The sequence below is a fragment of the Vanessa tameamea genome, chromosome 26 (assembly GCF_037043105.1).
Source record: "Vanessa tameamea isolate UH-Manoa-2023 chromosome 26, ilVanTame1 primary haplotype, whole genome shotgun sequence".
Lineage (NCBI taxonomy): Eukaryota > Metazoa > Arthropoda > Insecta > Lepidoptera > Nymphalidae > Vanessa > Vanessa tameamea.
The window spans coordinates 6,994,254-7,012,122 of NC_087334.1; the positions used below are offsets into that span (position 1 = coordinate 6,994,254).

At 38.4% G+C, this 17,869-nt stretch overlaps 1 protein-coding gene across 9 annotated transcripts in view; it reads right to left on the reverse strand.

The window, feature by feature from the left end:
• The window catches only part of LOC113399206 (serine/threonine-protein kinase WNK1-like), a 37,269-nt gene that overhangs the window by 6,979 nt on the left and 12,421 nt on the right, over window positions 1–17,869 (reverse strand). For 7 of the 9 annotated variants that reach the window (XM_064219148.1, XM_064219150.1, XM_064219149.1 and 4 more), the window contains exons 3-21: window positions 17,052–17,159; window positions 16,602–16,733; window positions 15,400–15,549; window positions 14,404–14,509; window positions 13,562–13,664; window positions 12,458–12,560; window positions 11,977–12,149; window positions 11,186–11,296; window positions 10,597–10,706; window positions 9,866–10,023; window positions 9,192–9,280; window positions 8,933–9,076; window positions 7,091–7,255; window positions 3,785–3,884; window positions 3,599–3,699; window positions 1,366–3,515; window positions 774–985; window positions 404–532; window positions 83–338 (exon numbers count right to left, since the gene is read on the reverse strand). In XM_064219148.1, the coding sequence (XP_064075218.1) occupies window positions 83–338; window positions 404–532; window positions 774–985; window positions 1,366–3,515; window positions 3,599–3,699; window positions 3,785–3,884; window positions 7,091–7,255; window positions 8,933–9,076; window positions 9,192–9,280; window positions 9,866–10,023; window positions 10,597–10,706; window positions 11,186–11,296; window positions 11,977–12,149; window positions 12,458–12,560; window positions 13,562–13,664; window positions 14,404–14,509; window positions 15,400–15,549; window positions 16,602–16,733; window positions 17,052–17,159 (4,600 nt within the window). The other 2 variants (XM_064219152.1, XM_064219151.1) reach the window with 2 other exon arrangements.

Sequence of the window (17,869 nt, forward strand, 5' to 3'; positions counted from 1 at the left end):
CACTATATCTTATCAGATCATTGTAAACGAACGCCTGCGCGTTGGACCTGCTGAAACGCATCTAACCATTCTCAAATATTACCTATAGACGAGGCGGTGCTGATCTTCCGCGCCAGCGCGTCGACGGTCGGCAGGCAGGCGGCAGGCCCCACGGGGGGCCCGGCGAGAGGCGGGGCGGGAGGCAGGCCGGCGACCGGCGTGGGCGGCTCGGCCTCGTCCGCCAGCTCGGCCAGCGCGATGCTGTCCTGCGACGCGGTGGGTGTGGTGCACTCGGAGTTGTCCTGATTGGAATCAGTTAGATTTTCGTCGCGCTCGGTCGTCTCGGAGTCGTAATCCGTCTGAAAGCAGACGAGTCCAAATAGTCCCCGCAGCAAAGGGAAGGCGCGGGAGGGAGAGCACGCACCTTGTCGATGTTGAGGCGCAGGCGGCCGGGCGCGCGGGCCAGCGCGGGGTCGCGCAGCTCGCGCACGATGTCGCCGATGAGCTCGGTGAAGGCGCCGCTCTGCCACTCGGGCAGCAGGTTGTTCGCCACCTGCGCCGCCCTCATTAGTCTCGGGAGCTTGCACAATACCGCTCCGGCCGACCGTGTCGCTACTTCGAGGCGTGTATTTAATTCGGAATGCATACTTTTAAAACCCCTCGGTCGTCTTTAATTCTTAAAATATGTAAACTATTCGCATTACACTATTACACAGCACTATTCGTTTTCCGAAAGAGAATGGCGGAGGCATTAGAATCGTGATATTATGTCACGTGTTACACGTCGCACTTACAAGATTATTGGCGAGTTCTTCAGGGTTGACATCTGGCACGTGGAACTTGAAGGTTACGGTCTTCGACTTCGACTCGAGCAGGCATTCGACCACCGTGTTATCGTCGCTTATCGTCAGTAACGTGAGACGAGGAAACTTCTCTTTCTCTCGAGAACGCTTCTTGGAACCACGACTTTTCTTTTCGCTCGTTATGGGAGACGGTACCGCTGTGCCTAAAGTATTAAATAGGAATAGTTAATTGGAATTCGAATATTATACTACAACTATGTAACTATACAATACTATTTTACATTTCATCTTACTTTTTCCTACCTCAGGATAAATTAAAATACTAAATAATAAAAATTCTTACGTTCAGGAGGACCAAACCAGGACTTTTAGATTTTTTAATTTTCAAATTGTTGAAATACGATTGTCGGTCATTTAATATAGCAAAAAGTGTCTATATGTGTAAGTTAGAACTGCACTGAATTATAGACCATTAAATAATATTTTGTATTAATTAAAATAATATTTAAAACACCGCTATTGTTCACGTTTTGTGACATTTCAAAGTACGGAAGCTACACAGATATTCGTAATAAATACTCACCATCCTGTTGTTGGGTTTCCACTTGTTTTTCTTCAACGGAGCTTAGTTCAGGCTGCCGTATAGCCTCAGCATGTGTCGCACCCGAAGGGAACTCTGTCATCGGGGTGTGGAACTGTTCTTTATGACAACCATTTGGCATAAAAGCTTCTTCGGCTTGAATGCTTAGTTGCTGAGGCACCGTATCGTGGACTTGATTTTGAGGTTTGACTTCTTGAGGCACCTGGGTAGGCATAGAGGCTGGAATTGACGATGGTACCGATGAAGCATTCGACGTCGGCACAGTATCCACCTGCTGATATTGTGTCACAGGAGGATTTTGAGGTATTGTTGTAGGAACTGTAGACGGTATGGATGTTTCCACGGAACTATATGCAATGTTCGACATAGTTTGCACAGGCTGACTCTGTTGGTACATTTGCAGAGGATTGGCAGTAAAATTTTGCACAGGTGTGCCTTCATGACTAGATATCTGCCTCTCGTTCTGCTGCATTAAGCTGAAATTTTGCATCATCATATTATGAGGAAGCGATTGGCCCTGCATTGGTTGCACTTGAGGATGGTAAGGTTGCTCTTCGGACGGTTGTTTTTGTAACTGTTTTTCTACATATTGTTGATTCTGATACTGCATTTGATCCATCGACATCTGAGGTTGGAGAAGTGGTTTTTGCTGATGATATTGTTCGGAAACTACAGGTTGCTGATGATCGTGAACCTCCGTTGTGCTTATTTGGCTTTGCTCTGATCCTTGACGTGTGTATATTGGCCGTTGTGCTCTTAATATCTCCTCCACTTTCTGCTGCTGCTGCCCCATTAGTTGCTGTTTTTGAGCCAACAACGCTAAATTTTGCTGATCTATTATATTCTGTTGGGTTTGCAATTGTAACTCCTGTTGAGCTAAATATTGTTGTTGTTGCAAGTTTCGTATATGCTGTGGCGAAAGAGTTTGTCCTGGCATTTGCATCTGTTGGTGAGTTATTAATTGTTGCTGAAGTACGAGTTGCTGCTGTGCTAACATTTGCTTTTGCATATTTAATTGTTGTTGAGCTTGAGCTACTTGATGTTGAGCTTGTGCTACTTGCTGCTGTTGCGCGAGAATAGTAGGATCCACAGCCGTTAACAAGTTTGGATGCATAAACTGTTGATTTTGCTGAAAATTCATACTTTGACCAGCTGATTGTTGCATTTGTATATTCATTATATTCTGCTTCTGTTGCATGGATTCCTGCTCTTGCAAAGCATTTTTTTGAAGTTCATTTTCAGCTTGCTGATTTATAATTTGTTGTTGTAGTTGCTGCGGATGTTGTTGTTGTTGTTGCTGTTGTTGCTGCTGCTGTTGTTGTTGTTGATGTTGCTGCTGTTGTTGTTGCTGCTGCTGCTGCTGTTGTTGTTGTTGTTGTTGCTGCTGCTGCTGCTGTTGTTGTTGCTGTTGTTGTTGTTGCTGTTGTTGCTGCTGTTGTTGTTGCTGCTGATGTTGCTGTTGTGCCTGCTGCTGCTGCAAAAATTGTTGCTGTTGCATTTGTTCTGACTCGGAGTCTTTTCTTGACTGCAACGTGTCCGGCCTGTGTATAATCTGAGCTAAAATATTTTGCAAGTTTTGTAAGGATGGGTCTAATGCTTGATTCGAAACGAGATTCGTTTGAGGTCCAGTAATTATATTTTCCTGGGCCGTAAATTGCTCCTCCAACTGTTTTTGTTGAATCGCCGCTGCCTGATGAGCGATAATATTTTGTTGCTGCTGTATTATTTGCTGCTGCAGCGCTTGATTCTGATTATTAATTTCATTTGCTACTAACTGCTGATTTAATAAATTCGGTTGTAGTGTATTTTGCTGCGGTTCGAAAAGAGCTTGCTGAGCCTGTTGTTCCATCAAAACTTGGTTGGTTACCGTTTGTTCTAACATCTGCTGATTAAGGAGATTCTGTTCCATCATCACCTGTTGTTTGAGATTTTGTTCTAGAAACTGCTGCTGCTGAAGAAGCTGCTGCTGTTGCAAGATTTGCTGATCGCCCGTGAGAGAAGGTGACATACGTGCCTGCATTAGATTATGCTGAAACAATTTCATGGCTTTTTCTTCATTATTAAGATGCTGCTGAAACTGATGTTGTAGTAGCTGTTGTTGAGCCTGCAGCAGTTGAGATTGTTGATCTAGCCTAGACACATAAATTAAAATCCATATAGCAAATACATTTGATTATACATAATATCTAAAAATGATTATAGTTTAACCACTTACTGTACGGATGCCAGAGTCGGCTGTGGACCAACGCCATTTAGCAGACCAGCCTTCACTTGATCCACTGGACCTGATTGTTGTTGGTTCTGGATCATTTTAACCTTTAACCGATTCATTAATTATCATTTTTAATCATTGTTTTCAATAATAAAATATTAATGAAAAATATAACAAATTGCTCCAAACCTGTCTCAACTGTTGCTCCAAAAGTAATTGCTGCTGCATATTCTGTTCATTAATCAACTCCTGGTTAAACAGCATCTGAGCTTTCTTCTCACTCCTCTCGCTAAAAATAAATAGACCCAATTAAAATAAATTACATACTAATGTAACACATACATTTTACATTATACATTACATTTCTTGTCAGACCTTATTTGCAAAAGTAAGATAGTGTTGTTTTTTTATATAAAGCGCGTGCCATTTTTACTTCTAGAGGAAAGCGTCAAAACGAATAGCTTGAAGAATAAAGAAATGGGCAAATCATGATGTCGAGTGAAAAGGAATCTCTAGAAGTAAATTGTCATCAAAACTGAGAACCATATTTTTCCAACTGAGCCCAATCAGAAACTGTTTGAAAATAATTTAGACGAAAGAGAATAAATCAGATAATAATAACAATCCATCATTTAATAAGAATTGATGAGGTATGCAAGTGAACGAAAAATAAATGTTTAAAAATTATTTTACCTAAATATTAAAACCAAATGAGATCTCGTCCTTGACATTGTACTATTTTAAATAAAAGTTCTATGTATATAACCAAATAATCAAAGTAATTATGTAAGAAGACTTTTCGAAAAATAATCGTTGTGCTTAATTTTGTATATTACTATACCGCATACTTTGATTTTATATCACAGAAAACTTTTATATAATAAATTTTGTTTATGTAAATAAACGTAAATAAATTACGGACAAAAATATATTTTCATTTCACAACGATGCAGAGCACGCGAGGTCGTGTAACTGATGGAATTTAGCGTGTGCAAGTCGTTGTTAGGGTTGCCATGACTACGTTAAGTATATTAAGAAACAACCAGACGTTTAAAGAAATCTCGACCTTAGGATATATTTTAAATATTGGATATTTAATATTATTAAATATGCAATTTTTGAAATTTAAACCAAGCATTTATTAATTTTATCTTTAATTCGTAACGATACTATACAATACTAGTGACGGGAAAGACAAAATAATTTCATTATATAAAATTTACCATCGGTTTCAAATAAATAAATACCTTAAAATCAAAACACAAACCATATGAATTAAATCAAATTTAACACTAAATTAAACTTGTATAAAACAATATAATTATAAGATTTTTCTGCTAAAATGACTACGAACATATATGAAAAATCAAGAAAAATCAAGAACAATGAGAAAGTCGCTAGAAACTAGTGTTTGAAGCACGCGATACGGTTAAGTTTAGAAATCGATAGCATATAAGTACAAAGACCTTATATAATTATCGGTTCTTTATAAGGCTAAGTTTGATAATAACCACGCATCTCAAAATATTACATTCTGATTCTGTGATGTTACAGAAAGTACGTTCAACAAAACGTTACATTTTTGTTTAACTGGATTAGTACGCGGAACAATAAAAAATAATTTAAAACTAATTAACATTGCAAGAGGATAACGACCGATGATCGATCTTATTTAAGCCACATCGACAATATATTTTACAACAACTAAATAAAAACCAGTATCGCGTTGGATCGGAACTCATCGACGTTATTTTTTTTTTTATGTCATATAAGAAAGGTTCCATTGAAAGTCGTCCTTGTATAATAAAAAATAAACGTAAAATCTCAGTGTTTACGAATTAATCATATGTAGATGTCGATGACAGCAATAACACCGCAATGAAATGTCAACATAAACACTCGTCACTGCCACATAAAAATAACGACACACGTGTGATACACAACACTACCACACGATGCCAAGAATCTACTATCACGCCGTAACGATACATGACATATAAAAACGTTCGAGATTAACCTCTCAGAGAGCATGTCTTTTGATAGAATAACTTCAATTTACCACCAAATCCGTTGTGCAAATCTCCGGTACACATCATGTACTGCAGTTATCGCGTCAGTGCAATTAATTACGCGCAATGAAGCGTCAAAATAAGCATTTGAATTATGCTGACGTTATGCGAGAATGACTAAACATTGATGACTGCTTTGTTTTCGTTAACCGACACGGCATAGCCAAGAAAAGTTATGAGTTTAGCTGATTGTCCGTTACTTATCACGAAAACGAATATATATATATATATTGCTGCATTGTAAAAATTAACCGATAAACAATCAATTATGATAAATCACGTCAATCAATTGCTCTGATACTGTATGAAAAGGAAGAACCACTAACAAGACTTTCTTATAACATTAGCCGCGACTTATTTGATACAATCACAATACAAGGTTAAAATAACTTTTAATACTTAAAAACATTTGGACTGCATAAAACCTTCCAAGTTACGTTTTACAAGTACCGACACGATTAAAAATACGAATTCAGGGTCGCGACATACATATAATCTACATTCTATGTGCCGACATCCGTCTACGATGAATATACAACTTATCATCGTTGTACAGGAGTCATGAATACAATGAGCATCCATTGCTGATTTCTTATCTTTGTTTTAAAGAGCTCTTCTTATATAACAATCATTCGATAGCGAAATATAAAAGTTTTCGTGATTCATTAAAATCCATATATGTGGAATTCATGAAATATTATGCTATTTATTTTTAACGAATTTGTTTTATCTTTTACGTTATACAATTTTCAAACGATTAAAAATTATAATTTATGCATGAACGACCTTGTGCCTTTGTAAGTTCATAATACGAGAATTATTATATATTCATTATTTTGTTGATCTAATTTCGCGAAGAAAATTACTCGTCACTTTTTTTATTTTATCAGTAAGACAGAAAAGCTAATGAATAAATTATAAGCCCCTAAGCAAAAAGGAGGCTGTTGTAAGTTTGGCGTATCTGTGTATCCTCAACTCCTAAGCGGATGAAAGTTTTCGACTGAGCCTTCTTAGCTATGATTACAGAAAATCTGTTCAGATGTATAAAAACATTAACTCTTTTCTAGTTTTTAAGGGATTTAAGTAACTTCAACTGGTCTTATCAAAGGCATCAATTATATTATAGTAACATGGGTATCCAGGTCTGACGCTGCAGCTTGCATCTGAAAGGGTACCTTACCGCACGAACTTACATCAGAGATATTATGTTTGAGTTCAGTGAATAAGTTATATACGTATATATAAGAATATTTAAAATATTTATATGTATGTATATACTTTTTAGTAGACGAGGTTATGTTCTTGTCTACGTCGATATTACGCACTTCGCCTTCGTTCGTAAAAATCAGAGCCTGTATTATCAGTAACGACCGATAGTGCACTCAGCAAGTTAAAAACTACTGTACAGTTATCGCATTAGACTGACCGGTTGAGGCTGATGAGCTGCGACTTGAGGAGTTTGAAGACGATCCTGGCGTCCTCCTCCATGATGAGGCCGGCCTTGGCCATGTCCTTGGCGACCTCCTCGCAGTCGTCGTGCTGCATGTCGAACTCGAACTGGATCGCTTCGTTCTCCTTGTGTGTGTACGACCTGCGTCGAACGGATGCCTCATTAATATATATATTTTATATTAGCAATGGCTGGTTTCAAAATGAGTCATATGATAATTATGACGATTATTATAAATCTTATTTCCTCGTCGTGCTAATTAACCTTTAGTCTTATATTTACGTTTATACTTAAGTCCAAATTTTTAGATAAATTATTTTATAAATATTTATTAAACGATTATTTATTGTAAAATCATAATTTCTTAATAGATCATAGATAATCATCTCAGTCACTGAAAGTTTTTTGAAATTTATAATTTCAACGTGATAGCCTTATTTATACAAATGTTACTATATAATTTACTAGCGACCTGGCCCGGCTTCGCACGGGTGCTGTTTATTATGTTTATTGTTAATGTGGCAATGAAAAAATAAACATTCGTTGCAGGAGTACCTCCCTCATACAAAACACATTCTACCTTTTCATAATATATATATAAGCTAAATACCAATCGCTGATTAATAACAAAATCTGAGAAACCAAAACATCTACAAACTTGAAACTTGGCAGGTTCCCTATAGGCTGTAGAAATCCGCTACGAATTTACGGATTTTACGAAACTCCACTCCTAAAAGTGGGTTGGAAGTTCGTGCTTTATAAATTTCGCGCGGGTAAAGCCGCAGGGTCATCTAGTATTAGTATAGATGATACGCAAATCAATACCAGCATAAATTGAATAGTGAATATGATAATAAACACATTATAATGATAAAATTGTAATGAACCTAATATTCATTCAGAGTATTGAATGTTATCAATTACGCGATTCCTGCAATCATATAACAACGATTGTGGCTTCACGCTCTATGATAAATATCACTACGTTTAAAAAACTCGAGTAAACTGTCTATTAAACAAAACCGAGCCGAGATGGCCCAGTGGTTAGAACGCGTGCATCTTAACCGATGATTTCGGGTTCAAACCCAGGCAGGCACCACTGAATTTACATGTGCTTAATTTGTTTATAATTCATCTCGTGCTCGGCGGTGAAGGAAAACATCGTGAGGAAACCTGCATGTGTCTAATTTCAACGAAATTCTGCCACATGTGTATTCCACCAACCCGCATTGGAGCAGCGTGGTGGAATATGCTCCATACCTTCTCCTCAACGGGAGAGGAGGCCTTAGCCCAGCAGTGGGAAAATTTACAGGTTGATTATGTTATGTTTATGTTTATTAAACAAAACCTTAGCAACCTAAATATATAAAAATGAATATTTGTATATTATTTTATGCGTTCATATTTTATGATATAGGCAGGCGGACGGGCGAAGGCGGTCACCACCGTCCATAGACAATGGCGCTGTAAGAAATATTAACCATTCCTTACATCGCTAATGCGCCACCAGCCTTATGCGATATTATATGCCTGTAGATACACTAGCTAACTCATCCTACAAGTCGGAACGCAACAATACAAATTATTGCTGCTTGGCGATAGAATACGTGATGAGTCTAACCTAACCTAACCTACCCAGACGGGCTTGCACAAAACCCTAGTGGTAGTGGCTCCTAAGCTTCGATTGTGATGATACTTTGCCGAGGTTAACTGCGTACACCAGAAGGAAGGTTCCCAGTCCAGACAATCAAATTTTTTTCTCAAAGCGTTTGTTCTTCGAACGAAGGCGATTTTCTACGATTTATTCGTAAGTATTACCGTTTCTTTGGATCGATGATCTTCAACCGGAACTGTATCTTGGTTATGTCTGATGAAGTGACGAGATCCCGCCCCACGATCTCTAGCCGGAGTCCGATGTCCTCGCCGAAGAACTCGTGGTTAAGCAGATCTTTCACTTTCGGCCTGAATGGTGTTTTAAAATTACAGATAAGGCAATTAAATCAATGCGAGTCATTTGCGTTGGATTTCTTATCAAGTTTATATAAATAAAGTTTTTTATTAAAACTAAGCATTATACCTGTCGGCTTTGTTAGGTTTAATACACGACTCGATGATGTCCTTCACTTCCGGTATTGTGACTTTCTCTAAGCTTTGAGGCTTAACACCCTAAAAATAAAATATGAAATTAATATTATTCTGTTGACATACCGATGCAAAATTAAATATAAAAACATTTTCTACCAATATTTAATTACTCCTAATCATGGCTTATTTAAGTTAAGAAACACTCGCTGTAGGGCGACTCGCCGGTCGCCATCTCCAACATGCACATGTACACCGCCCACTCACCGAGACCACCTTCTTGTATATCTGCGCGGGTCCGCTGCACTCGCTGTAGGGGTACTCGCCGGTCGCCATCTCCAACATGCACATGTACACGGCCCACTCACCGAGACCACCTTCTTGTATATCTGCGCGGGCCCGCTGCACTCGCTGTAGGGGTACTCGCCGGTCGCCATCTCAACATGCACATGTACACCGCCCACTCACCGAGACCACCTTCTTGTATATCTGCGCGGGTCCGCTGCACTCGCTGTAGGGGTACTCGCCGGTCGCCATCTCCAACATGCACATGTACACGGCCCACTCACCGAGACCACCTTCTTGTATATCTGCGCGGGCCCGCTGCACTCGCTGTAGGGGTACTCGCCGGTCGCCATCTCAACATGCACATGTACACCGCCCACTCACCGAGACCACCTTCTTGTATATCTGCGCGGGTCCGCTGCACTCGCTGTAGGGGTACTCGCCGGTCGCCATCTCCAACATGCACATGCCGAACGCGTACACGTCCACGGACTCGTCGTAGTGCTCCTCGTACATCTCCGGCGCCATGAACTCCGGCGTGCCTGTGACCAAACGCAACGTGTATTTCACCAAGATACTGAGTTTTAGAAATAATTAGTGGTAAAATATTTTACATGTTATCGTGATCCCGTTTTATATAATGCGATTGCATGTTACATGATGTATAATGCGATCAGAATGGGACGGGACCTTCGGGGAGCGAACCCGTGCGGGCGGCACGCAGGCGTCGGCTCGCAACATGGGGTGTACTCTCGATTTGTAGCTGTATTATTTTAGAGAGAGAAAGAGATATATTAACATCCTACTTATTGTGTACGTACACAGACATAATCGGCTAAAATCATATTAGGCTTTACTCAGATAACTATTGTTTAGATCTTCTTTGCAAACGCACCTTCGCTCAAGAACTGCCATCCTCGCTTTATTTAGACATGGTTCCATCCCATTCCAACAATACGGTTGTGACAACAAAGCGCTACCACTTGCATAATAATACTATATACTTGTCACATTATAGTATAGATACATCTATCTATTATTATGGAATGTTCAAAACTTTCTGCGAACATTGCAATTGCAAAATATGAACGAGTATCTAAAAAAATCATACATACCAATAACAGACTTGGCGAAGCTCCTGTTTTTAAGTGTGGCGAGACCGAGGTCACCGATCTTAACGCTGCCCGTTGTACCCGTTATGAAAATGTTGTCGCATTTCAGATCTCTGTTAATAAATTAAATAATCAAGATTAAAATATATAATATACGATTTCAAAATAAAAAAAATATATATATTAAGGAATTTTAATATTACAATCGTGAAAATTAATTTTGTTTATATAATACCAGCTGAACCTGGGGCTTTACTCGCGAAAAATTTATAAAGCACAAACTTCCAAAGAGTGTTTCGTAAAATCTTAGTGGATATACCCTATAAAAAACCTACCTACCAAATTTCAAGTTTGTAAGTATTAGTTTCTGAGATTTCGTGATTAAACAGTGAAAAGTGTGTGTGAAAAACACACACATATATATATATATAGATTCATATCAACGGCAATATTTTAATGATATTAAAATATATTATGAAGGCCAAAATATTTAATCATGAATATGTATCAGTGGCGAAGTTAAACAATTAATTAAATGAAATATAATTGGTATAAAGGAACAGATCCAGTCTGTTATACCTTGACCTCTTACCTATGTATAATAGGCGGTGTTCTTGAATGTAGGAAGTTGAGTCCCTTCAGTATCTGGCGGCACCACGACTTGAGAACTTTGGGGTTAATACGTTTGAAACGTCGCAGATACCTGAAACAAATTGATTGGATACAATAAAATATAAGAGATACATACGCGAAGTAAGCTTTAATATCTATTTTATTAGAAAAAAAAAAACTTATAATGTTATGAATATTCGTATAAAAATAAGGTGCGCGTTCACGTTTGAGTTATAAATTTTACGGAGTTAAAAAATGTTAATAGAAGGGAGTATGATTACCGTCTCTATGATAGTGTGATACAAGCTTCTTGTAATATAAGGATCGTTTCTAACATTATTATTATTATTTAAAATAATGTAGGACCATTCTATTTTTTATGTAATAGATAGGCGGACCGGAAGTTGGGCCAAATGCTGTAAGTGATCACCACCACGCATAGACATTGGCACTGTTAGAAATTTAACTATTCCTTTCATCGCCAATGCGCCACCAACCTTGGGAACAAAGATGTTATCCCTTGTGGCTGTAGTTACACTTTCTCACTCGCCCTTCAAACCGGAACACAACATTACCAAGTATAGCTACTTGGTGGAAGAATATCTGATGAGTGGGTGGTACCAATACGGACGGGTTGGCACAAAACCCTACCACCAAGTAAAATTAATATATTTATTATCTAAATAGTTGTAGTTTAACTACTATTCTACTTTGACCTTGACTTTTGACCTCTTGACTTTATATTAATTTGATATAATTTTATATACTAACGTCTTGAGTGTTCCGGAGACCATGAGCTCAGTGATTAGGACTATATTCTTCTTCTTAGCAACGGTCCCCTCCCAGTAGTTATAGAAGCGGACGATGTTCGGGTGCTGCAGCTTCTTAAGCATGTCGGCCTCCTCGCGAAACCGGAGACGTTCCGTTTTGTTCAATTTTTTCTCCTACAAAGATATGTATACAGTGTATGCGCTTGCACTTGGACCACATTTTACATGTATTAGATGTGATTTCAAATTTCAATGTAAAATAATTAAAGATAGAGATGTCTTTTACGTAATGTACATGTCTATGTACGATCCATAAGAATAACTCCCATGTTTCTTGCCATTTATATTCAAACCAGGTGCCAGTGACAACCAGTGTTCGCTCTACATTAAAGTACCTTACTAAGACCAATCCGATGTGTCTGTGAGAGCCTCTATGAAAGTGTGACTTAGACATAATTCGTACGCGACGTGGTTGTACTGACCAGCAGCTCGCACCAGGCGACGGCGACGCCGGTCTGCGTGTCGAGGCCGTGGTACACCGTCTTGAACGAGCCGCGACCCACCTCCTTGTCGTACTTGAAGAACCTGCGCATGACAAAAATACGGAATTCAGATAATAAAAGAATAAACACTCAATTAATCGTCTTTAAAATTGTACTAGAAATAAAATATTAAGTTTTCACTCGTTTGTAATATTTCTCTACGTAACATTTCAAATGAAAATGGATTGAATTAAACGAATTTTAATGAACTCTGCAGGTAATTATATACACAGTAAATGCTCTTTTTCAAATAAATTCAAGAAATCATTCTGTAGCATATAAATCTTAATAATTTGTTAATATAAGAGGACAATAGTTTTACACAAATATCAAGGGTTGGCTTAATAAAACTTATTAAAGTATGGTATACAATTAAATAGCTACATCAAACAGGGTAAAAAAACTTAAACGTAATTTTTAAAAGTAAATACCACTGTTTACAATAAAACAAGCTCGTGATTTATTCGAAAGCAATACATAAAATCTTACTATAACATCTTATATATAAAGAGCCGAGATGGCCCAGTGGTTAGAACGCGTGCATCTTAACCGATGATTTCGGGTTCAAACCCAGGCAGGCACCACTGAATTTACATGTGCTTAATTTGTTTATAATTCATCTCGTGCTCGGCGATGAAGGAAAACATCGTGAGGAAACCTGCATGTGTCTAATTTTAACGAAATTCTGCCACATGTGTATTCCACCAACTCGCATTGGAGCAGCGTGGTGGAATATGCTCCATACCTTCTCCTCAACGGGAGAGGAGGCCTTAGCCCAGCAGTGGGATATTTACAGGCTGATTATGTTATGTTTATAACATCTTATAATATTATTAATAACCAAACATGACACACTAACGTTATTTAACGAGGAAAACTCGAAATGAAGTTTCGACGCGTGCGCCGATTCCTAACGAAGTTAAGGAAAGTCATCCCGATACATAAACAAAAATTTCTCTATAAATAACTTTTTGAAACTAGTTCAATAATACAATAATAAATAGTATATCGCCGTCAATAACATTGTAATATGACATGAGGTACCTGCCACACGGAGACACTCCAATGGGTTCCTCCTCATCCTCCTCTTTCTCCTTGTCCTTATCATCCAGCTTGTTCAGCTCGTAGATAGGATCATAAACTAACCCTGAAATTGACGTACTATCATATAACATTATGCTTCGTTTATATTTGTTTTTTATTAATATATAAATAAACAACAATTGAATCCGCCACTGTTCGAGGTAGTTAATACAATAATAATGAATTATACTAATTTTAATGATTCATTATTTGACAACACGTTACTTATAGTTCTGACAAGAGCGAGTCGAAATCACGTAGAGTGTTTCGTACAAAGTAAGAATAACCTTCTAAAAATAATTCAAAAAACTGAGTTATATTAACCGAAGATACTGAGTTTCTCATTTGCCTTATTTATGTTTGTAATTCATCTTGGGCTCGGCGGCGGATTAAGTCGAAATTCTAACACATATCCAACCACCAAACCTGAAGAAGTCTTATGAACTAAGCTCACAGCTTATATCACACTGAAGACGAAATGCACAGAACTTGATGAGGAACCATGAGTAATGGGAAATTAATGGACTATTTTTTATTTTCTTTGTTTCTTTCATTCCAATAACCAAAAGCATTTGCGATTCAATCAGAGACATAACCTAAGTAAGTATTGAAGTATGCATGAAATTTATTTAAGCAGTATACAGAACCATAAAAACACATTGAATAAAAGTGACCTAAAAAATGACAGTGACGTATTGTATTACTAATACGTTATACATAGATAAGGCCGATTAGTAAACCCTAACAAGTACACGATATCAGATTTATCATAATGACAAATCTCCCCAGGAACGAATCGTCACCGTTCTGCGGCTCCTGCGGCTGCTCCTGCCCGCTGGCGTCGGCGGGGGGGTGCGGGATGATGGGGGCGCCCTTCTCCGTGGCCGCTGCTATCTCGATATTCTCTTCCTGGAAAAAGAAAATCATTATCCCTATAATTTTAAATTACATATTATTTCTATTCATATATTTATATTCTCAGAAATATTTTAGTCAATTATTGAATTTCAAGGATTTCCGTTATAGTCTTCGTGTGGCGTGACGATGTCTACCAAATTTAAAGAAGGCTAGATACCACAAGCCGCTCCACTTAGCTTGGCTTTAGTTCGTGCTATACACAAACTTGACGCGCTACGTGCTAGTCGTGTTCTGACGTTTTTGATCGAGCCGGAAGCGAGTTGTGTCGTCGAGGATATAAAATTGACAAATTGTATCTTCGTGAGACACTGTAAAAACTCTTCTAAGGTAGAAAATCGAGTCAGTGGCGGTATTACCGACAATAGATGAGTAATTTGGTTGGTCAATATGACACGCTCGTTTTTCATACTGTATAGCCTACTCTTAATTTTTGACGTTTACTTTCCGTCCATACGATATTACACGAGTCTTTATGTACATGGCTTTAACACTTGTATACATTCATATTACATACATTTATAAACATAATTTTTCTTTTTATGGTATCGGTAGGCGGACTACCAAATAGGCCACCTGGTGGTAAGTGGTCACCACCGCCCATAGACAATGGCGCTGTAAGAAATATTAACCATTCCTTACATCACCATGCACCACCAACTTTGGGAACTAAGATTTTATGTCCCTTGTGCCTGTAGTTACACTGGCTTACTCATCCTTCAAACCAGAACACAAAAATACCGTATTGGTGGTAGAATATCTGATGAGTGGGTGGTACCTACCCAGGTGGGCTTCCACAAAGCTCTACCACCAAGTAATTGTTAGTACAATTAGAGTATCAGATCTTCGTTTATTACTTAATGAAGGTTGTAAAGGTTACCCACCAAGTCCTGCTCAGAGATGAAGGCGTCGTCTTCGAGCCTTGCCACCAGCTTGTTGCCGCTGTCGTCCAGTTCGGGGTCGCATAGGGTGCCCTGTCCAGAGCTACGCCGTCGATATCCACCAACGGCGACACCCACTACTGGTTGACTTGCCTGGAATAAATTTAAACATCAATAACCCCAGTGCTACAAAAATACAAATTTTTTATCGAAAGCAAAACGAATTAGACGTACAACTTGGTTGCCTGTCTGGCTTTTGAAGCTTCAACGCTTCAATCGATAATCAAATTTGGCGACAAACAGTAGATACTTTCAGGCAAGATCGAACGAGTATCTTTCAATTCTACATAAATGCCTCGAGTTAGGCTATAGTCTATTTTAATCGAAAAAGGAATTCACAGTTCTTGTTTAATGTATCTCTATTTATAATACAACACCATTCCACTCAACTTATTTAATTATACTTAAATTTTTGTTCCAAAGTTCCGATAACAACTTCGACTACATTCCAAACGTCATTTTTCCCAAATCCATAGTGAACGTCATGGATTATTCAAGATCTCGACCAATGGTATCGCAACAATTCGATGTCGATTTTGTTTATTTAACTTTACTGTTCTCGTGGTTGAATTGGGTTATAGACTATCTGGGATGCAGACGGCGTCGCAACGCAAATTAACTGCCTGTATAAGGAGAGCCTCCGGGCAATGAAAAAGGGGGAGTTCCTAGCCTAAAGTATAGGGTCCCCTAGGTCGAGAATGATTTCAATAGAAGGGTTCGACAAAGAAGAGCCACTGGTGGTGACGTTCTACCTAATATGGATCGCAGGGACAGTAGTCGGTAAGAGCCCGACATAACCCACCGTCGCGTCATCCGATATGGAGGGTATCCATGAGGATATGCCAACGATAAAAATAAAAAATTGGGTATAGATTATCTATACCAATATTATAAATGCGAAAGTAACTCATTCTATCTGTCTGTCTCTCTTTATTACACTGTCGCGGCCAAACAACTGGACCGATTTTGAGGTAATTTGTTACGAAACAAAGCTTGAACCCCTAGGAAGGATATGCGCTACGCAGAGCTACAACTAGTCACTAACTAAACATATTTGGTAGAGAACTGGTGGCACCAACACCAACGGATCGTATAAGAAACTCTATAGCTTATATATATATATATATATATTAGTTCATACATACCACACTGGTGGTGAGCGAGTTGAGCATATCAAAGGTGTTGCTCTGCTGGGTGTGGATGATGGCCAGCGCGTTGTAGGGCCGAGGGCCCAGCACCGGCGTCTTCATCACGCCCACCTCGCCCCCCACCACCACCTAAGACACACACATACACACACTTGCACTTTAGATAAGTTTAAGATTCCAAATTTACAAACTAATTGACTTTATAAGACACATGCCAGTCGGTAATTTCTTACCATGAACGCTGGTTACCTGATGGGTTCTTAATTACAACATGTCCATCAGGAACGAAATCTGCACGTGAGATACATAAAATTCGGTGCGAAGTTGCCATTTATAATCGTGTTCTATTCTTATCGGGAGCCGAGATTCGTATAACTGGTTTATTGGCTATAAAACATCGTAAAACTGGGTGATTATCTATGATAATATTTAAACAGAAGCTAGTACCTTAAATGTTTTCTCCTTGCCATGCACAGTCTTTTCCTTCGCGGGGAGAACGGTAGACTCTAGATGGTGTGACGGCTGCGATATTTGATGATGAAGGCCAGATGTCATCTGTAAAACGAAACGACCGATTTAAATCAATTCTTTTAAAAAAGAAATGTACATTCCGAAATATAGTGTAAGACTAAAATGGTATTGCTGAACTATTTTTTGTTTTAAGATACGACCTTTTAAAATTAAGCACTCGATATTTGTCACGCGTTATTAAGTAATTAATATCGTAAATCGATTTCATCCCTAAATATAATATAAATATAAATACTATACCGATTGGAAGACAGCAATGTATCCACCGAATCGAGCTCGGCAATATATCCTGTTTACATCTTTATCAAACCTCAATCTCACAAGAGCCGAGGTCGCAATCCGCGATACGCATTCACTCGAGATTAAATTCGCTCGGAGAGGACCTCCGCTGACAGGATCAATTGACAAACGCCTCTATTTATCCTAACTGTATGATTCCTTAATTTGACAATCATCAAACGGAATAAATAGCTGGACTCGTACCAAGTTACGTATGAATTTATATAATTGCAAATACATACATATATATATTATATTTGAAGAAAATTATGAATCGTTTAGTATTCTAAAACTTTTTCCGAAACGTGCTGCGACTTCTTGTATAAGTTTTATGTATATTAGTTACGTACTATTTTCAGTTCGAGAAATAAGAAATATTCATTCATTAAAGTAAATTATAGCAAAATCACAATTGATAACAGTGACATATTTCTCTAGAGGTCAAACGTCCTAAA